This window comes from Culex pipiens, chromosome 3, assembly GCF_016801865.2.
Source record: "Culex pipiens pallens isolate TS chromosome 3, TS_CPP_V2, whole genome shotgun sequence".
NCBI lineage: Eukaryota > Metazoa > Arthropoda > Insecta > Diptera > Culicidae > Culex > Culex pipiens.
Genome location: NC_068939.1, coordinates 95,158,763 through 95,179,921, shown reverse-complemented (window position 1 = coordinate 95,179,921; position 21,159 = coordinate 95,158,763). Strand labels below are relative to the sequence as shown.

Genomic DNA, 21,159 nt, shown 5'->3' with positions numbered 1-21,159 from the left:
TCTCTGTCCATTATTGTGGTAGTGGTGCTTGTTGTTGTCAATGTTGACTCTTCATCGTCGTTGTCGTCGTCGTGTTTTATGCGCCCAAGTCTGCGTGTAGCATCAGCACTTTTTCCACTCTCCAGACCACCGATGTCAAAGGGCATAAACAATTACTCACTCACACTCACATGCGAACATGTGTGGTTGTTGTTATGAGTTGGTTGCTGAGCGTTGAAGGATGAACCTTCAAAATTCCTTTATTTGTAATTATTATTTTCATTACTTTATATTTAACATCAAGATCAGAGGAAAACAAGATGTAGTAATGAGTAAGTCCTTTAAAACGGTTGATAACAGCGACGCGATCAAAGTTAAGAAGTATTTTTGAAGCTCGCAATGGCGTTAGGTTACTTTAATAATTGTAAAAAGTGCCTATATTTCAAACGTTGCATTTTGCAAAACAACAATCATTCATTTAAACAAGTGTGAGTGATGGTGACGAGCAGTCGCGCGAACTCGAACAAAAGAAAAATACACACCAATAACAACCAAACAAAGAGTGTAACAAAAAAGTAGAAGAATAACAACCGTAAAATGTGTTGATGCCACCCTGAAACAACACAAAAGAAGCATCGAAAGAGAAACATGGCATCAGAAATCGATAAACAATTATACCAAATGGACATGACATTCAACGGTGCAGTTTGTAGCCGGGTTTTTACAGCATCCTCCACATTGCGATTGTGGAATGTACTGGCTCACATTGTTTTCGTTATATTTATAAGGGAAAATAAAAATTGGGAAAATGTTTCATCGAGTGGGGGAGAGAGCGAGTCCATATGTGTCAAAAGGATAAAGCTATGGGGGGAGGTTAAGGGGAGAGCGGGAGTTCGAAATCAAATAAAACAGAATTAAGCGCTTGGAACTGGACCACGCCGGTGTAACTGTGTGTTGGTGAGAGGGGGATTTTGTGAAGCTGGCGACGTGTAAAAACTGTGAAAAACAGTTTTATTGGAAAAGTTCGTTTCACTCTCTCTTTCTCGCTCGGTAAATGTGCTCGCACGCAGGGAAAACAAAAAAAAGTTGAATTGAGTTTTGCACGAAAAGCTAATAGAAAAGTAACAATGTTCGTTTTGTGCGATATTATGGGGGCGCGAGTGTGCGTGTGTGGTTGGATGAAAAGGTGGATTACCAACAGTCAATGTGGAGAGTGACAGCATTAAATTTTGAGGGACAACAGATAATGGAATGTCGCTAGAAGCATGCAACTTTATTTATGGCTTTAAGTTACTATAATTTAACATATTTCAGCCATGAAATGAATCGTCAATGAGATAGATGAGAGATGAGAGATGAGAGATGAGAGATGAGAGATGAGAGATGAGAGATGAGAGATGAGAGATGAGAGATGAGAGATGAGAGATGAGAGATGAGAGATGAGAGATGAGAGATGAGAGATGAGAGATGAGAGATGAGAGATGAGAGATGAGAGATGAGAGATGAGAGATGAGAAATGAGAGATGAGAGATGAGAGATGAGAGATGAGAGATGAGAGATGAGAGATGAGAGATGAGAGATGAGAGATGAGAGATGAGAGATGAGAGATGAGAGATGAGAGATGAGAGATGAGAGATGAGAGATGAGAGATGAGAGATGAGAGATGAGAGATGAGAGATGAGAGATGAGAGATGAGAGATGAGAGATGAAAGATGAGAGATGAGAGATGAGAGATGAGAGATAAGCAATTAGATTTGATAGCTAAGAAATGACATTCCAAACTTTTCAAATCTCTTTTTAAAAGCATTTCCCTCCGTGCCATACAAATAATCCGAACCGGATCGCATGTGTACATCTGGCCACACACATTTCTTCCTTCGTTTATTCACAACAGTGACTCTGTCAATAAGTGAAGCAGCGCCACCAACCCGGTTGATCCAGGATGTGAAAATTCACGGAAAATGCGAGAAAAGCGCCCGGAAGAACGGGCCTTTCAACAAACTCCCTCAACCCGTTCACACATGAAAAATAACACCAACTGCCGAAAAAAATACTCCACAACATGGAGAAATGCATTTTGTCAATGGCAGTGTACGCTCTTGATTTTCCTGAGCGTATTTTTTTGTGGAAAATTGCCAGACGAGGAAAACAATCTGCTGCGGAGTCTGAGTGTGTGGGAAGTACTTGGAAAATGTATCGTCCGGGGGTTCAAATAAAGTATGCGAGAAATGCAGTGTGGATTTTCCGGCAGGGATTTTCCACCGATATTTTTCATTTTTCCTGGAACTGCACCAACTCGTATCGCTCGCACACAAACTCGTTGTTATTGAAAGAGATTTGGGCGAGCGTTAAAGCACGGCACTCGACTTTTCCCGTTGGAGTGGATTTTAGAAAATGTTTGTTTTCCATTTCGATCGCTGCGGAACGTGTGCACTAAGCTGCTGCTCTCGTTCTCAGGGTTGTGGAAATTTTAAAGATCAATGTTTTCCATTGCTAAGCGGATTTGATGGCGTTGCCCCGACGATTAGAACGAGTTGTAATCCCTTTCGTATCGGAATGGGGGAAATAATAAGCAGTTTTTATTTTTCGAATCAACTTGAAGTTGTTTACGATTTTCGTTCGGAAAACTCAACACGGAAAAACTTCCAACGTATTGAGCCCATAATCCTCACCCTCTTCTCAGCAAAACGGAAATTGAGTCGATGAGTAAATCAGATCACGATTTATACCTTCCCAGTTTGCCGGAACAAACAACAACACCCTCTCTCCTTCGTCACGTGTCTTCTTCCGTGCGGTGTATTCCGAGCACGAGTTTTGACCTTTTCCCCCCTCCTCTTAACCCAAACCGAGGAAAATGAATAAAATTAATTATCTTATTTCGTCTTTTGCGCGCGCAAATTTGAATTCCCACTCCGCAAAAAATCTTAAGGGAAGAAGCGTCGGCTCGGAAACGGTTTTTGCACCACCCTCGGAGAAGCATTCTCGCTCTAAAGTGGCAATCCTCGGGCGGCTTGCACCAACGGGGAAAACAAGACCTTTTCCAAGTGAGCGGCGCAAAAAAGCATCACATAATGAAATTGTTTTCCATTTAACCTTGGTTCTATGCTCTCTGAATGAACAAAAGTAAGTTTTCCCCCCCCACCCTGAAACGTTCTCCTCTTTCGAGGTGGAAATGAATACAAACCCAAATTACAGTGTTTTATCTTCCGTTCGTTTCGGTTCGTTCTTCGGGTTGGGTCCTCACATCCGGGGTGTCCCGGGCTTCCTGTGTACCAACCACCTTTAAGTTTTCACACTCACACACACACACACATCGTGAGAAGCTGGAACGCGGCACGCAGCGTCGTGATTTTGCGTTTCTGCTTTTATATTAACTTCTTATTTTGCGGGGAAGGCTCTCCTCTCTGGTGGCGCTGAGGTAGATACTTCACGTAAGGCAAACAATTTTCCGCCCCTTGTTTGGAGGGAAACGCGCGCGTGGTTGACAGAGGTGTCAGTAAAGGAAGAAAACTTAAATTTAAACTGTTAAAAGTAAAAATAGGATAAAAGTTAACTCAAAACTAAAAACTTTACTTATTTAAATTTGACCTTTTTGAAGTAAAAAGTCTCTCAGAGAGTTACGCATCTGGCAACCTCAAAAATCCACCTCAACCTTCGTCATCCCCCAGTCCCCCAAAGGGAAAAATCAGATGACACGAACAGGAACACGACTCCAAATGAGATTTTTCCTCTTCGCTCCGGTCGTCGACAGAACCTCGACGCGCCCTTTTGCTCTCCTGGTGGCTGGTGCCAAACCGTGGGACCATTTCTGGACTAGTTGGCTCCTTTCCATGGTTTCGATTCCGACATTCCTCTCGGGGTCGGTTCACCACCGGTTTTTCATTTAGTCGTCCCCAAGTAGCAAGCTGTACTTGTGTTTTGTGGGGGAATGAGTTTTCTTTGGTCTTTTAAAGAGCAAGGTGGGGGCGATCCAAGATGGAGCCAACAACTTGGTCTAATTAAATGTGGACACACGGCGGCGAACCGGCGAGGGCAGTTTGGGCAGGAAATTGAATGCCGCAACGCGTGGAGCAACCATAAAATGGACCAAGTTACGGTTTGTTGTTTCTTCTTTCGGGCAAGGATGTTTGTATTAGCTGATGACTGTTTGTTCCTTCCTGGAAGGTCCCTCCGAAGCCAATGAAGTGTATATTGATTGTAGATTTTAACTGTTGGCGCGGAAGGGAAGAGATTTTTTAATGAATCCCCAACTGTTTGAACTAAACGCTTTCAGTTGGTTCATAAATCTTCGGACAAAATCCCCCGATTATAGGAAAACACACTGATTGACACATGTTTCCAAATTAGAACAACCAAACAGAGTGATGTCAGTCACTCAACGAAAACCAACAGCTCGATTTGAATTTATTGCCATCGCTTTATGTTTCCATAGTGAAAAGTGTGCACAGAAATCGCAAAAAAAAACCCTGGCAGAAATTATTTTGGTTTCACATTTATCCACGGGGACTTTCCAACCATGGCAACCCCACCAAAGAGTAAAAGCTGCTACTGCTGCTGGCCATCATTTCAAAGGATTCCCCCACTCCCTTCCTCGTAACGAACGCCACATTCGCTGCCAACATCTATAAATTTTCCAGCTTTTGACCGATCGATCGTCATGGAGACCAATTGAAATGATTTCACAACTCTGCCATCACCGACCACCCACCCACAGCCAACTTACAACTTTGGTGCGAGGGAATTTTCCACCAGTTTTGACCATGCATCGTTGATTTATGCTCGTTGGAAAAAGGGACGTGTGCTCGGTTGGCAGCAAAAAAGTGGAAAATATTCCTTCCTTTTTTTCTACGCTGGAGCGTTTTGTAATGGAATGTGTGTTGGAACACATTTAACGTGCACACGTGCTTACACTTGTGAACAGAACTTTAGGGGAAAAGTGTGACCAGGGCTGTTTTTAGGTTCGATTTCCCGGAAATCCTGGGAACTCCCGGGATTTCCCAAAGAAATAATCTTTTCCGTTTCTCGGGAAACAAAAATTACGACATTATGGAATGAAAATAAACTGTTATAAATTTGGCAAGTTTTTAAAACAAAAATTGTTGTTGTATCGTTTAAAAAAAAGGTAACTTATTTCGCCAAGATCAAAATTAATTTTTTTTTACGTTTTTGTTTAACATGACCAAATTGGAAGAACATTGAATTAAATGTCTCAAATAGGATTTTGCAGGAAAAATTAGGTTAGAGCTAGAGCTACCAAGAGCGTAAGAGGTTAGAGGTTCAAAAATTAAACTTCTAAAGTACTTTTATTTTGTTATGGAAATTATTTAACTGAAGTCATTTATAAGGCTGAATCATTAAAACATTATTTAAAATATACTTGGTATAAATAAAAGGGCCCAAAAGATACAAATATATTTCAAAAACTCACTCTAAATATTTGTAAACTTTGAATTGTGTTTGCCAAGTGTTTGCAAAAAAACAAAATTTTCAGGTGAAAAATTATTTCAAGTTTTAAAACGAATTCAATGCTTATTTATTCGATCCATGAGCTCAAACCAATAAGATTTGTTTTGGAAAAAAAAATTTGCCATACATGTTTTCTGCATTATATTTCTTTTTCCATTTCAACTTAATTATCAATATTATAATTTATCATATTCTCTCAAACTGACAAAGACAAATTTAAAAAGAAATTACATGGTTTTTGAGCAAGGATTCATTTAACTCACTGTCATGTGCTCTTAACAAAAAAAAAACATTTTGTTTGCTATTCTGTATGAATCGAAAGACATTATAACCTGTTTTTATATATTTTCTTAAAGTTTTAGGTTTTTTTTACAAGCAGCCAAGGCATAAATTGATCCCCACACCCACTTTTTTAGTCGCTATGATTTATAATTTTGTTGCACAATAATTTCAAATTTCCCGGGAATTTTGTTACCCCGAGAAATCGGACGCTCTAGGGGGAACTTTAAAAAAAAGTTTATAATCAAATTAGCATGCTAGATCAAAATTATTATATAAAAGTTGAACAATTGTTTTTAATCAATTTAAGACAAAAAGACTCACCAATAGTTAGATAAAAGTTTTTTTTCAGTACTTGTAAAACCTTAGAATTCTACTTTTGAGTTTTGTTTTGTTTTACAGTTTTAAAATAAATCAAAATCACTCCTTTTAAACATTCAGACATATATCTAAATGAACCCAATAAGCCCTAATTTTCAATCGATGATATCTTGGAAAATATTATATTGGTCCAAATTTCAATGTCAAAAATGAAACCTTTGTGAAATCTATTTTTTAATATTTTGACCTGATGCTGCGAAGTCCGGACATTTTCGAAGAAACTCCGAATCCGACTCAGAATGTTGAGACTCCAATTCCGAAACTGACTCAAAGCCCTCAAAAAGACCTGACTTCATAAAAAAAAATTTCAGAGGATGGTTTCATTCCAGTTCTTTTCGATTAATTTAATTTCTATTCGATTGCAAATAGAAATATACTTTTTTTTAAAGAAAGTTTACAAAATTGAACCAAAATTCCTTCTCAAAAAACGGATTTTTTTAACATTTTCAGCAGACTTTTGTATGGTCAGCTCTCATGCATGTAACCAATGACGCAAAATGGCTTATTTAGACAAAAAGAATCGGTGAACAACGTTTCATCCAAAACAAAAAGTACAAAAAGTTAAAATCACAAAAGAATAATCCAAAATCTTAAAGAAAAAGTTTAAAAAATTCGAAGTCAAAAAATAAAATAAAAACCCTTGGCCATTAAATTTCAGAAATAATTAAATGTGCTAAAAGCAAAAAAATATCATTATTTTCTTTTCAAGTTTTGTTTAAAATATTTTGAACAAAAATTGAGCTGTGATTGCCTGTTATCTAAAATTTGAATACTAAAATGCACTTTTTTTAAAATTTTGTTCCTCTTTGGTAAGTTTTTATGAGAAGGAAAATCAAAATTCGTTTTTTTATATTATTTGTTTGCTTTAAATCGACTAGAATCTCAAATTCTTCATCAAACTTTTACTCTTTAAAAACCTTGTAATTTGCGACCACTTTAAACTTTTATAGTCCAGACATTTTTATCCGATGATGAATCAAATTTTTGAGGCGTTCAGCTCAAATATGATCCCAACAATGATCTTAAATGATTTGGGAATATATTTCTCGCTTACTTTTTCAAAAGGTCCTATGTACATAGGAAAGCCATGGCGCGTTGGTTGTTTTGGAAAAAAAAAACAAACTAAATTTAAGGTGAAACCGTTGATCATTTTCGAAGAAAATTGATCATCAGTATAAATTTTTCTGTAATGAATTCAATTTAACGAATTTCTTCTCCAAAATTTATCAGCATGTGCCAGTTGTTGCCTTCTTGAAGCCACTGATAGATTTTTTGATCTTAATTAAATGTGTTGTGGACGCAATTATTGAATAATGACAATTTCCATAGCATAGGAATAATTGTTAACAAAAAGTATTAACACATGTAGAACTTGCTTATGGAATGTTGTCAAAATATTGATATTGACGCGAAATTTACATGGCAATGATGACAAAATGAAATCAGAGTGAAAAATCACAAATGATTCAATTAAACATTTAGAGTACCAGAAAATTAGAAGAAAATTAACAGTTTAAAAAATGTTAGTAATTATTTTTTAAGTTTCTATATTTTCATTAAATCATTAAGTTCATAAAAGTTAAAAAACAATTTTGTTTTTTATAACCTAAAAGGTAAAATTTGCATCCATCCCTGAAAAATACTATCAATCCGGCAAACACAGGTTAACAACCTCGCCCCAGTCAACATTTCCCACCATGGAAAAACTTTTTCATGCACGATCAGCGCACACACACTAATCAAATCATCTCGTAATTGATTTCAATTTCATCATTTTGCATTTCATTGATTTTGTCGACGCTGGGAGTCGCCATCGATCCATTCCGATGTCCGCGAACCCACTCAATTCCGGTGGTGGGCAAGATTGAAAAATATTTGCCTCTGGGAAATCTGACTCTCCCGTAACAAGTGCACAAGTGCAGATGGATTGAATTTGTGCGGAGGAAAAAAAAAAAGCTGTTCCACACTGATGGAATCGGAGAAAAATTGCCTTGGTTACCGACAGTTTCTACCACCCCCGTCGTGGTCATATCAGACAAACATTCCGCCCTTCGGGCGTCCTCACCGGGGGTAGGTTCCAGCGGGAGCCAAAATTGAAAATTTCCCTTTCTCCATCCGCATTTGGACGGATTCCCACTACTCGCCCTGCTCCCATTCATGCTTCCTTCCTGCCACGCGGGGGGCTTTGAAGGGTTTGAATTTCGATTCGAAATATTTGCCTCTCTTTTGAGAAAGGAAGGAATTTTTCCTTGTCCTGGCGCAGCTCACAATTTTGCCGGAAAATGGCGGCGGCCCGGGTGAGGGGGGAACAGTGAAGGGGAGGAAGGCCGAAGCCCAAAAACAACCAAGACCAGACTGATGATGGTTTTAATTAGCTCGTTTCATGTTCGACAACATTGTTGGGTTTCGTTGGGCGGAGGGCACGAGTCGACGCGAGGGAGGAACGGGACCAGATTTTTCCCGCACTGATATGCAAAATGGCCAATTTTGACTCTGCGCTGGGAGAATGTGCAAATTTGTGGGGTGAATGGTTCGGTAATTAGAATTGTTTGGAATAAATTATAGCTGAAGCAGAGGTTAGAGCTGATTCATTGAAACAATTTGCATTGATTGTGAACCTTGTTTCAAAACAAGTAACGAAATGAGAGCTGATAATAAAATATTTCCACATACTAAACTTTCGGCATTAATGATATTATATTCTTGCAGTTAGATTTAGAATTAGATTTGGTACAATTATACATAAAAGTCTCTTTAACACCAAAATTTAATGTCCATCTCATCACCATTCTAGGCTTCAAACTATTGAAAAACATGTCTTATTTCGCATGTTCAAAAATCAAAGGGGTCGTACCGCCCCTCCGTTTTTATTGAAAAAGACTTAAGGAAGTATTAGATTATGGCAAACAAACAAACTCGCACTTTTTTGTGTTTGACAGTTTGCCAAACTCACAAACGAATCCAAATGTATGCAGGCTGACGTTTCTGCAAACAAACAAAGCAGGCAAACTGTCAAAAAGTTTGTTTGTTTGCGAGTTTGTCCTAAGACTACGACAAACAAACAAATAAATAAACTCGCAAACAAACAAACTTTTTGACAGTTTGCCTGCCTTGTTTTTTTGCCACGATTTGTTTGCAAAAACGTCAGCCACAATCATAGCCATACATTTGGCTATGTTTGTGAGTTTGGCAAACTGTCAAACACAAAAAAGTGCGAGTTTGTTTGTCATAGTCTAATAGCTCCTTTATGCAATCCATTGCTTACTTTAAAAATGGCATTTTATAGCATTAATTTTTCCATTTTAATTCAAATAAGCCACCATTTTTAAGCATTGCACAATACTTTTGGATCAATGATTATGATACCTCAGCATAAAATTGGAATTCCTTTTGGTAAAAAATGGTAAATTTGGTAAAATGAATTTAAACTTGAATTTTAATCATCTTAAGTTATTCTGGCTTAAATTCAATCAGGCTATTCCAATCATTGGGCTCTGTCTAACGCTTTAAATTTTCCTGAAAGTTCGGCCAAACCCCTTTTTCAAAAATAACTTAATCGCTCTCATTCTTTCACCAGATACCACTTGAAGCTCGCAGTCGCTATTATTTTACACTCTCGTAATTAATTATCGACATCGTCAGGAAACCCCACCCCGCTCCAGTTCCAACCCCCATCAGCCATTATTTTCACGCAAACAATTTCCAACGCGGGGTGGGGATTCACTCCATTTTGCGCTGAGATTGCTCGTCGTCGCTCTAACCATAATTACACAACCAACCTTGAAGTTGTTCAACCCGTTGCTCGTCCTCTTGGATCTCATTTTTCCTCTTACTAAAAAGACGTTTCGCTTCTTTTCCACTCTCTCTCTCTTTTTCCAGGTTGCGCCTTTGTAAAATTTACCTCGCATCAAGAAGCTCAAGCTGCTATAACAACTCTTCACGGTAGTCAAACTATGCCGGTAAGTAGCGATGTCGTCGGAGCGGAGCTCCGTCTCAGGAATTCGTGGGCCCTGAACAAGAAAGAAACCCGGGTCCGTTGGAAGGTCTCCGGGGCTGTTGAGTTTTTCGATATTTTTTTGCTGGGAACGCTTCCGTTTTAAGGAGGGTCCTTTTGAAGAAAACGTTAAAAGTCAGCTTTCAGTGAGCAATTTAGGAAGGTACTGAAAGTTGGAAATCAAAAATTTCTTTAAAATATATCATGGCTATTAATTCTTTATTAAATTAAAAAAAACAACTGTGACTTCGTGCAATGTTGCCATTCGTAATACAATTGTTTCCTCAAAATCGTGCACAAGACACATTTACGCGTGCAAACTGATAAACCAGCCTTAAATCTAAAATATGAAACAAAAAAAAACTCCATGTAATATTGCCACTTATCATACATGTTTTTCCCAAAAGCATATCAATTTGAAATTTTGACGTAAGGATTTTGTTTTTAGTTTGATTTTACTTTCAATTTGAGAGCATATTGACAAAATATAAATTTCTCCAAAATTCAAAATCCCTACTGAACTTTCCGTGCCAAAATCCGTCCGGAACCTACTCGAGCCTGTCGATACGCCTCACCGAAAACAAGGCGCTCAATTTCTAGCGCCACCGTCCCGAATAAGGCCCGCCGACGACGGAAGTCTAAAATGGAAAGTGATTGCGTGTCACTTAATTTAATTTGCAACCCTTTTTCCGTGCCCCACCGTCGCGCTACAAAACGTCACGCGGCCGGAACCGGATGGCAAACACTTTGGAAATCAGGGTTATTTTGGAGGGTGGGCCGGGTTGAAGTTTGGAATTTGAACACGATTTTTTACTTCGCAACTAGGGTTAAAGGGAAGGGGTTGGGGGTGGGGGAAATGTGCGCCTCGTTCCGTTTTCATGAATATTTTAATAAAATTAGCTCCCATCTATGCGTGAAGTTTATGAAAATGTCAAACATCGCTGTTAATTCGTTTAATTTTTACGCGCGAGCATTCCGGTGACGTAGCACGGGGGTGGGTCCCGTGGTGGCACGCGGAGCGTGAAGTGTGAAAAACTACAACTTGTTTGCTGGCGGGAGTGACATTCAAGCAGTGTGTTGGGGGAAATTTTGGGCGGAGTGGAGTTGGAGGTACAAACAGGTTGCCAGTCATTTTTACACTCTGGATAATTATTATAAATCTGTTGAATTCGCAGGAACTGAACTGACGATGGTGTCTCTGAAATTTGGTTATTTGAAATATTCTTTTTTAAATCAAGACTAACGTTTCAAAAGGGCGTAATATTGAATGTTTGGTCCTTTTGAAATGTTATTCTTTATTTAAAAAAAATAGTTTTCGGAGGGATCGGAAAATTTAACGAATGTTCTATATTTTAACATTGAAAATCGGACCATTAATTGCTGAGATATCGACATTAGAAAATAGTGAGTTGTTTGGGTGTGACTTAGCAAACATCAATTTTCCTATTTTTTAATCATTACATGGCAATATCTGAGCAACTAAGGGTCGTATCAACAAAGTTCCATAAAGACAAATATAGAGAATTTTCTCAGCCTTTTTATAAGTATATTTTTCAAAAGTGGGCAAACATGGACACTACTTAAAAAAATGAATAACTGCGACTATTTTCAAAAAAATACCTTTAAAATGGCTATAGCTTGAAAACGGTGCAATTTATTAAAATTTTACTAATGTACGTTTGATTATATATTCGATTTTACATCAAAAAATTAAATTGACCTTTTTTTTCGACTAATATTTCAAATTAAAAAATGTATAACTCGGTCAAAGATTTTTTGCACATTCTGGAAATTTCTGACAAGTTGGAATTTGATGTCCCCTAAAACATATCAGAGAATAAAAATTAAAAAATTGTGTGTTTTTTTTTTTCAAATCAAGCGTTAGTGACAAAAAGTGAAATTAAAAATCATCTTAATTTTTTTTACCGTGTATTATATTTTTTTCAGTGTAGTTCTTATCCATACCTACAACTTGGCCCAAGACACAAAATCGATCAAAACATTCCTTCAAAAGATACTAGTTTTTGAATTTTCATACATCATTTTTGTATGGAAAATTATATGGAAAATAATATATGGAAAATCAGTCAAAATTCAAGACTTTCGTATTATTTGCATGACTTTTCTAATACCTTAGTTGGAACACTACAAAGATAAGATTATTCTTTCCTAGTTCTGTTGGTAACCTAGTTTGCGTAACGGTTTCACGTGAATCAAGCTCTATGTTGATCCTTCAACAAGAGAAAACGTAACGATTATCAATCAAAAGAATCTTCCGATAACCAGAGTTCCCCCTTCCAACGATTGAAGGTCACCCATCTATGGAATATGACCTTTTTCCCCCGGACAACCCTAGCCCAATTGCCCACCAGGTATCCCAAAGTATAACTCGTTCCTAATAAGGATTATTTTTCCTTCTTGCTTTCAACGACGGATCGACTTTCCATATCTCGGCGAGAACATCCACACACTCGCATCATTGTTATCCGAGCATTCGTTGGTGAAGGTTGTCTGAATCAACATGACTCGTCGCGTCCCGGCGCAAAACGCCGGCAATATTGCCCTACCTGCGGCTCAAGCAGGCAAAAAAGTGGGAATTTCCAAAAGGAAGGTTGAGGCCTCAACTGATGGCCAAAAACCGGGAATTTCCAAAAGGAAGGTGCTTTTGGAAGTGACATCGAACAGCAAAAAGACGAAAAAGAGCGACGGTACTGTACCGATGGATGAGGAGGAGGAGAACTCTTCATCGCACGAGGAGCAGCTTTTGAAGAACAACAAGTTCGCTGGACTGCCTGACGAGGACCAGGTAGCGGAAGCAAAGGAGAATGAAGTGAAACAGCGAAAGGAGAAACTGCCTCCTTTTTATGTGAGGCAATCAGCAGCAACGATCGACTTTCGTGCGGGGCTTGTTGAACTCATCAAGTCTGGGAAAGTCCAAGGCAACATTCGTCTGTGTCAGGACGGATTTAAGGTGCTGGTGCAATCCAGGCAGCACTATCAACTGGTCAAGGATTACTTGACCGAAAACGAGGCGGAGTACTTTACCCATGATGTCGTCATGGATAAGCCGTACAAAATCGTCGTCAGAGGTCTGTACGACATGCCAGTGGAGGAATTAGCTGCCGAGCTAAAAGTTTTGAAACTGGATGTGTTGGCCGTGCACAAAATGAGCCGACGCAACAAAGACATCAAGTACCGTGACCAGCTCTACCTGCTGCATTTGGCTAAGGGATCGACGACGCTTCCTGAGCTGAAGGCAATTCGAGCGGTTTTCAACATTATCGTGTCGTGGGAGCGATACCGACCAGTGCATCGTGACGTCACACAATGCTTCAACTGCCTGGGTTTCGGGCACGGAGGTAAGAACTGCCACCTGAAGCGTCGTTGCGCCAAATGTGGTACCGATGCGCACATCACATCCCAGTGCATCCAAGATTCGCTGGTGAAGTGCCTCAACTGCAACGGTGAGCATTCGTCAACCGACCGAAAGTGCCCCAAGAGAGCTGAGTTCGTGAAAATTCGGCAGCAAGCATCGACGAAGAATCAGCCTCAGCGTCGTAGAACTCCTCCAGCCCTGGTGGAGCAAAATTTTCCACCTCTTCAACCGCGACGCCAGGTCCCGAACTTGGCACCGTTGCCGTTGGATCCCAGGAAGAGAGCTGAGATGAATCATCCACGGCCGGGTTCCAGCCAGGAGCCGAGAACGCCACCACCGGGCTTCAGCCAGGAGCCAAGACCAACCCAAGAACCAGCAGTTGAGGAAAATGGTAATGATCTTTACACCTCAACCGAACTCCTCAATATTTTCAAACAGATGTCCGCTGCACTGCGTGGATGCAAAACCAAGACCCAGCAGATTGAAGTGCTGACCTCGTTCGTCATCCAGTATGGATCGTAGGTCCCTCAAGCTGCTGAATTGGAACGCTTGCTCTATTAGGAGGAAGAACTTAGAGCTGGTGGATTTTCTTCGCGAGAAGGAGATCGACGTAGCTGCCATCACGGAAACTCATCTGAAGCCCGGTGAAAAAGTTTATCTACAAAACTACAAAATCGCGACGCAGCTCGATAGGACCACCTCTGGAGGAGGAGGTGTGCTTGTCGCTGTTCATCGTGATCTCAAGCCACGCCGGCTGCCACACTTTAAGCTGGACATCATCGAGGCCGTTGGAGTGGAAATTCCCACTTCGGTTGGCCCAGTACTCTTCATTGCTGCATACTGCCCACGTCAGGTGAATTCCAGAGATGGTTCAGCAGCAAAACTGAAGAGCGATATCCAGAAGCTGACCCAGCGGAGCGCAAAGTACATCATTGCTGGTGACCTCAACGCGAAGCATGAAGTTTGGGGCAACAGCAGGAGGAATCGGAACGGAGTGATTCTGCACAACGATCTGCAAAACGGATACTACAACGTTGTGAGTCCGGATCGTCCAACGAGGGTGGCTCGGTCTGGGAATCACTCAATCATCGACTTCTTCATTACCAATATGGCTGAGAACGTGGCTCATCCTGAGGTGTTTGAAGAGTTGAGTTCTGATCACTATCCGGTGGTTGTGGAGGTTGGAGCTTCCGTTACTCCGCAGCGGCAATCAACCCGGAAAGATTACCACAACGTTGACTGGCAGCAGTTTCAGCAAGTGGTCGACAGCAACATCGACTATGATCAACAGCCGGAAACTTCTGCTGATATTGATCGTTCGCTGGAGGTGATCCAGCAGGCTATCAACCAAGCAGAGGCTGCCAACGTTCGGGAGGTTCCTGTTAATTTTAAGGTAACTGATATTGACGTAGATACTAAACACTTGATTAGACTTAGGAATGTTTATAGGAGACAATATCAACGGACTGGGGACTATGACAAAAAGATTTCAGTTAACAATTTGAACAAAATCATACAAGACCGACTTGACAATATCAGAAATCAAGAATTTTCAAAACATGTAAGCCAGCTTGGGAATTATTCAAAACCATTTTGGAAACTTTCAAAAGTTCTTAAAAATAAACCATAGCCTATTCCTCCTCTTAATGTTGAGGATTCTCCTTTGATTACATCCGAGGAAAAGGCAAATGCACTTGGGCTTCATTTTGTTAGTTCACATAATCTTGGCGCTTCCATGACCAGCCGTAAAGAAACATCAGTTGCCAATAGTATTTCAACAATCAATGACTCTACCTTTGAATTTCCTGCAGATTCCCAAGTTTCTGGTGAGGAAGTCAAAGTTGCAGTAAAACAAATGAAAAATATGAAAGCTCCAGGCTTTGATAACATTTTTAATCTAGTGTTGAAAAAACAGAGTGATCAGTTCTTTCAGCATCTAGCCAATATTTTCAATAAATGTTTGCAACTTGGTTACTTCCCCACCAATTGGAAACTGGGCAAAGTCATACCAATTTTGAAGCCTCAAAAAGATCCAACATCGCCAACAAGTTATCGTCCCATTAGTCTTTTGAGTAGTCTGTCCAAACTCTTTGAGAAGGTCATCTATTCAAGGCTTTTGGATTTTACCAACGATAATAATATAATTTTGAATGAACAGTTTGGCTTCCGAAAGGGTCATAATACTGCTCATCAGCTCACGAGAGTAACTAAAATCATCAAGCAGAACAAGCTTGAGTCTAAATCAACTGCTATGGCTTTGTTGGATGTTGAGAAGGCTTTTGACAATGTTTGGCATGATGGTTTGATACATAAACTGTATTTATACGGTTTTCCAATGTATCTTATCAAAATTATCCAGCACTATCTTTCGGAGAGATCGTTCAGGGTTTTTCTGAATGGGATTGCTTCTGGATTATTCAACATTGATGCTGGGGTTCCCCAAGGAAGTATTCTTGGCCCACTTCTGTACAATATTTTTACATCTGATTTGCCTACTCTTCCTGGTAATGGTGTGTTGTCACTTTTTGCTGATGACACTGCCGTTATTTATAAGGGTAAAATAACCAGATATTTAGTTGGCCGTCTTCAGAAGGGTCTTGACGTTCTTTCCGAATACTTTGGCGACTGGAAAATTCGCATAAACGCAGCCAAAACTCAAACCATCATTTTTCCACTTTCCAAATCGGCCAGATTTGTCCCAAAGGATGATGTTTTGATTAAAATGAATGATGTTTCGATACCCTGGTCAAAGGAAGTTGTCTATTTAGATCTCATACTTGACTCGAAACTATTGTTTCGGCAGCATGTAGATAAAATATTGAACAAGTGCAGCATTCTCATCAGGTGTTTGTATCCTTTAATTAACAGAAAATCAAAGCTATCTTTGAAAAATAAGCTAGCAGTTTACAAACAAATAATTTACCCCGTTATTGAGTATGCAGTACCTGTTTGGGAGTGTTGCGCTAGAACTCATAAATTGAAGCTCCAGCGTGTCCAAAACAAGGTACTCAAAATGGTTTTGAATGTTCCTGGCTGGACAAGATCAAGTGAGGTTCATGAATTAGCAGAAGTAAAAATGTTGGATCAGAAGATTCAAGAAAAATGTTTGAAATTCAGGGAAAAATGTGCTATATCTGAATACCCCTTGATTCAAGGATTGGTTTAGTTTATGGTAAGATTAAGTTAGTTTTAGGTTAGGTTATGTTTTCTTAAATTTTTGCCTTCCTCATTGTACCTAGTGTTACAAAAATGATAAATCATATACTTTTAAAGTTAAGAAAATGAACAGTGTTTAAATCACGAAAAGCAAACTAAAGCTGAAGAGCCACAGCTGACCACTTATTATGTAAACCAAATGTAATGATTATAAGAAAGATTCAATAAAGTATATTTAATTCAAAAAAAAATATTTCACACACTCGCTCCATGGTTGATGAACACAGAGCCAGCTACAGATTGCCACATCAGAAAAGAAGCAAGACACATTTGCTAATATCTATCAATCTCCACTTTCGTTCGGGATTGCTCAAAGCAGCAAAAGAACACCGTACAGAGTAAGCCTCAAGAGCTTGGGGTTGGCTTAACCCGGGACGGACCACCACCCGGAGAATACATCCCAGATTTACATCCCCCAGCATCCGGCAGGCAGCACTCTCTGATACGTTTCGTACCCTCTACCACACTGTTGCTACTGCTAGTTCTACTGCTGGCTGGGAAGAAGGATAACAATGAAAATTACTAGTTTGAGATAGATTGAACGAGTCATGTAAAAGGGCGCTTCTTCCCCCCGAAAACGACTGCCCTTAAGTACGCTGATAAACGTTTTGGCAACATGTGAGTTTGGTCTCAGACGTTCCCGGGACGGAGGTCCGGAGCAGCACACATTATCATTTGAAATTCTGTGTGTCCGAAAGCGAAAAACCAACCGCACATCTGTTGTTGATTTGGTGGCATTAGGAGAAACGTTTCCTTTTTCGACCTCCTCCCCTCGTCCCAACTTCCAGCCTTGAGGCAGGGTTTAGCTGCCATTGTTGCTTCTGACACAATCTGGAGTGGAGGTTGCTGAATTGGAGTGCTGCCCCGGAAGATGGATTGTGGAACTGAGTCCGGTATTGGTGGTACACTTTTGCGTGTTTTGTGAATGTTCCTTGGGATAAATTATTATCATTTCGGCCCAACTCCTTTCGAGGGCGCTGCTAATGACGTCTGGCGATTATGATAAACGTTATTGAGCTTAACAGGTGATGAATAATAAGAGCACATCATCGATGAAGGTGAACTGGGCTCTGTTGATATTGGCTTATCAGAACGTTCAACCAGAAAACCTGGGGGTGGTCCAGATTAGGGGTGGGAGGAACAAAAGATGTTCGCATCATGTAATTACGGGCCGTCTCTGCTGATGACAGCCACTCCGAACAGCCTCCGGACAGGTCGGATTGTTTTCTCCGCTGTGGTTGGCATCTTGGGCAGTGGCTGTCATCGCTTCGTTACCATCGTTGAATAAATCTTGAAAATATTTGATGTTCAATTAAAGATTGGTTTGAATTAGCAATCTCAACTTCTTCATTTGGGATATGTTCAATGCTTGACTCCCCAAGTAACATTTTTTTCCAGGAGTTCTACAAGAGCTCTTCAAGATAGCTACAGCATAGCAGTTTGGACCGCGGTAGGATAAAATTCTCTTCAAAACCTCTTCAGGAGTTTGGAAGAGTACTTGAAGAGAGTTTTATCCTACCGCGGTCCAAACTGCTATGCTGTAGCTATCTTGAAGAGCTCTTGTAGAACTCCTGGAAAAAATGTTACTTGGGTCTATCGTAACCCGTAGATTTCCTCAATTTTCATTACGGTGAGACTCGCAGTTCTAGTTATGGCGCAAAAATAATCAATTCCCATGTTTGCAGTGATCATCGTACAAATTCGCTGAATTTCAGTTCGCGTACCACTTGAGTAGAACCAGACCAAAACGAGTCCGCTTTTTTGCTGCCTCCCACATTGACTTCAATTCCACATGTCGGACTCGGAGTGCCCTCATAAACATACCCAAGTGGGTATTTTCGCTAAAACTCGTCGCAATATGGCGTCATCGGTATCGGTTTGCTTACGATATCACCACCCCGACAAACAAACAAGTATTGCCAATATCGCACCTATTTAGACTGCGGGAGGGGAGAGCGAATGTGCAGTGTGGCCATGAAGACGAACGAAAAAACAAACCCCCAAACCCAAAAACAAGGACCACGAATCGAACTAGTTCACCACAGGACACCCCCAGAAACGGAATCTAATAACGAGAATGGAAACAGAGAATAAAATGAATAAAAGCGAATAAACAAAGGAATAATAAAAGTAAATTGAGTGCTACATGTGCATCGACGACGACGAAGTCGTCGTCGTCTAGCGGTGTGGCCACGTGGCATCTTCGAATCCCTCCAGCTGTGAAACCGGGTATCGATCGGCAACGGATAAAGGGGCGTTCTGCGGACGACAGCATCCGCTGCCCGACAATATTGTCTTCAAATCTACTAGGGTAGAGTAGTCATCAATGAGACACGGGGAACAATGATAAAATGGTTCTCACAAGTCGAAGTTTCAACCAATCAGGCTCATATTTGGGGGAAAGGTGTGTCTACTGGATACACGTCTGCCATATTAATGGCTTTGGTTATGGACGCTCCCTTGAAAAGTTATTCATAAATGTTTGATTCTGGGGTGTAAAAGTAAATTATGGACAAAAATTACTTTTTCGCTCGTAGGCTGCCATTTACACCAAAACTAATATTTCTTCAAATTTCTTTCGACGTTCCATAGGGATTGAGTTGGGCTACAATGTCCTTTCATTAGGTTTGGCCAAAACTTAGAATATACCCAGAATCCAGGACTGTCTCATTGTTCCCCACTCATTTCAGCTCATGGGTAACAATGAGACACTTTGATTTTTCTTCATTAAACTTTTCAAAATCTATGGAAATCTTTCAAAACATGAATTAAAAGTGATTTTTGGCATATTTATGGAGTTTTAACTTCATTTAACCAAAAATACAAAGTTATTTGGTATAAATATATGGATTTTACAAAATTGAAATACTTTTTAGTGTAACTTTTGTTATTACAAGTTTCATGTTGGCAAAATTGCTCTAAAATGTTCAAGGCAAGTCACCTGCAATGGAACAATACAAAAACATGATGTTTTGCTAGAAAAATGTTGATTTTCGTAGAGTGTCTCATTGTTCCCCACCTGTCTCATTGTTCCTGCCAAGTGCGTCTACAATGAGACAGTTGAATAACTCTGGCTGTAGATGTCGGATCGATCTCATATTTTTGTCAATGTTAGAACACATTAAAAGAATGATAATGCAACTAAAAGCTCATTAAAACATGCTGATGAAAAAATTAGAAAAATCGTTGAAAGTTGAAAACCAAAAGTGTCTCATTGATGACTACCCTACCCTACTGTACGGCGCCACATGGCGCTACTAGCTGAACTCGACTCTGGCCCATCAGGTACACCTGGTGTCGAAGGGTTTTTTTTCTGTTGCGTTCCAGAGGCTCACCTCGAGGATTTTCGGAAAGTGGGCCCCCGATCGGATCGGAAGAGGAAGATAAATACAAAATTATATATGTGAACACGTGGGGTTTTCCGGAAGCGAAGAGGCTGTTGGGTCGAAAATTGAGCAAAAATAGGGCGGGAATTGTCTGGGCCATACTATTCGATTGGGTGGGAATTTGGTGGAAGTATGCTGCCCGTTGTTGTTCGCTTGTTATCATGGAGTGGCGTCCATATGGAACGCCAGCTGGAAAGCTGGAAAAGGGGGAATTAGGGCAAGACAGTCTGAAAAATTCGTTTCCTGATTTCAAAATGACGAAATCTTCTGTCCACTAAATTTAAATTAAAAAAATAGCTAATATTTTCAAATTTTCAAACAAGAATTGTCTCGGTAGTGGCTTTCCTTGAGCTAAAAATCTAATCTCTTAGAAACAAAATGCCAATGTCAGTAATGCATGCTTACAGCGGTAGCCATTTCCAGAATTATCTGGCAAACGGATATGACGTTTGCCAGATAAATCCAGATATGGAATTTTTTTGCATTGTTCGACTGGTTTAATAATAACCTATTTCCGTCCCAGATATAAACATAATTTTGCAGATTACTTATTTTCAGCCTATTTTGAATGGATTTTATAACATAAAAAGAATGAGAAAATTACAATATTTGTTTTAGTTTAGTTGTACTTTTGACACTCCGCTAGGGATGGAAAAATCGCAAAAGAAAAACATTTTCACCGCGAATCTCAGAGGAGATGAAACACGAAAAAATAGCTCCCGAACTTAGCGAAAAAATTAACCAGTAGAAGATTTTTTTGTGATTTTCATGTTAGCACCTTAAGTGGTGCTAACAATGAGAATCACAAATAATCTTCTACTGATTGATTTTTAGTTATTCATTTCGTTTTGTTTACAAACATTGTTCAACTACGAACAGTGACAGGTCATTTTTAGACGTGTGACATTACACCTACAAGTGGTGTAGAGAAATCGATTTCCTTTTACCGATTTTTCGAGCGCGAGAGAGGAGAGCCAAGTTCAGTCCTTTCAAACTGCATACTTCTAGTCTCTTCATTTCTCGATATTTTCTCTTATTTGAAGGATCTCTTCTTCCACGGTTCCTTGGATTCTTCTTGCTGT

At 39.8% G+C, this 21,159-nt stretch overlaps 1 protein-coding gene across 17 annotated transcripts in view; it reads left to right on the top strand.

The window, feature by feature from the left end:
• The window catches only part of LOC120422695 (CUGBP Elav-like family member 4), a 948,890-nt gene that overhangs the window by 854,520 nt on the left and 73,211 nt on the right, over positions 1-21,159 (top strand). For all 17 annotated transcript variants that reach the window (XM_052710106.1, XM_052710115.1, XM_052710113.1 and 14 more), the window contains one exon: positions 9,985-10,064. In XM_052710106.1, the coding sequence (XP_052566066.1) occupies positions 9,985-10,064 (80 nt within the window). The remainder of the gene's footprint in view (positions 1-9,984; positions 10,065-21,159) is intronic.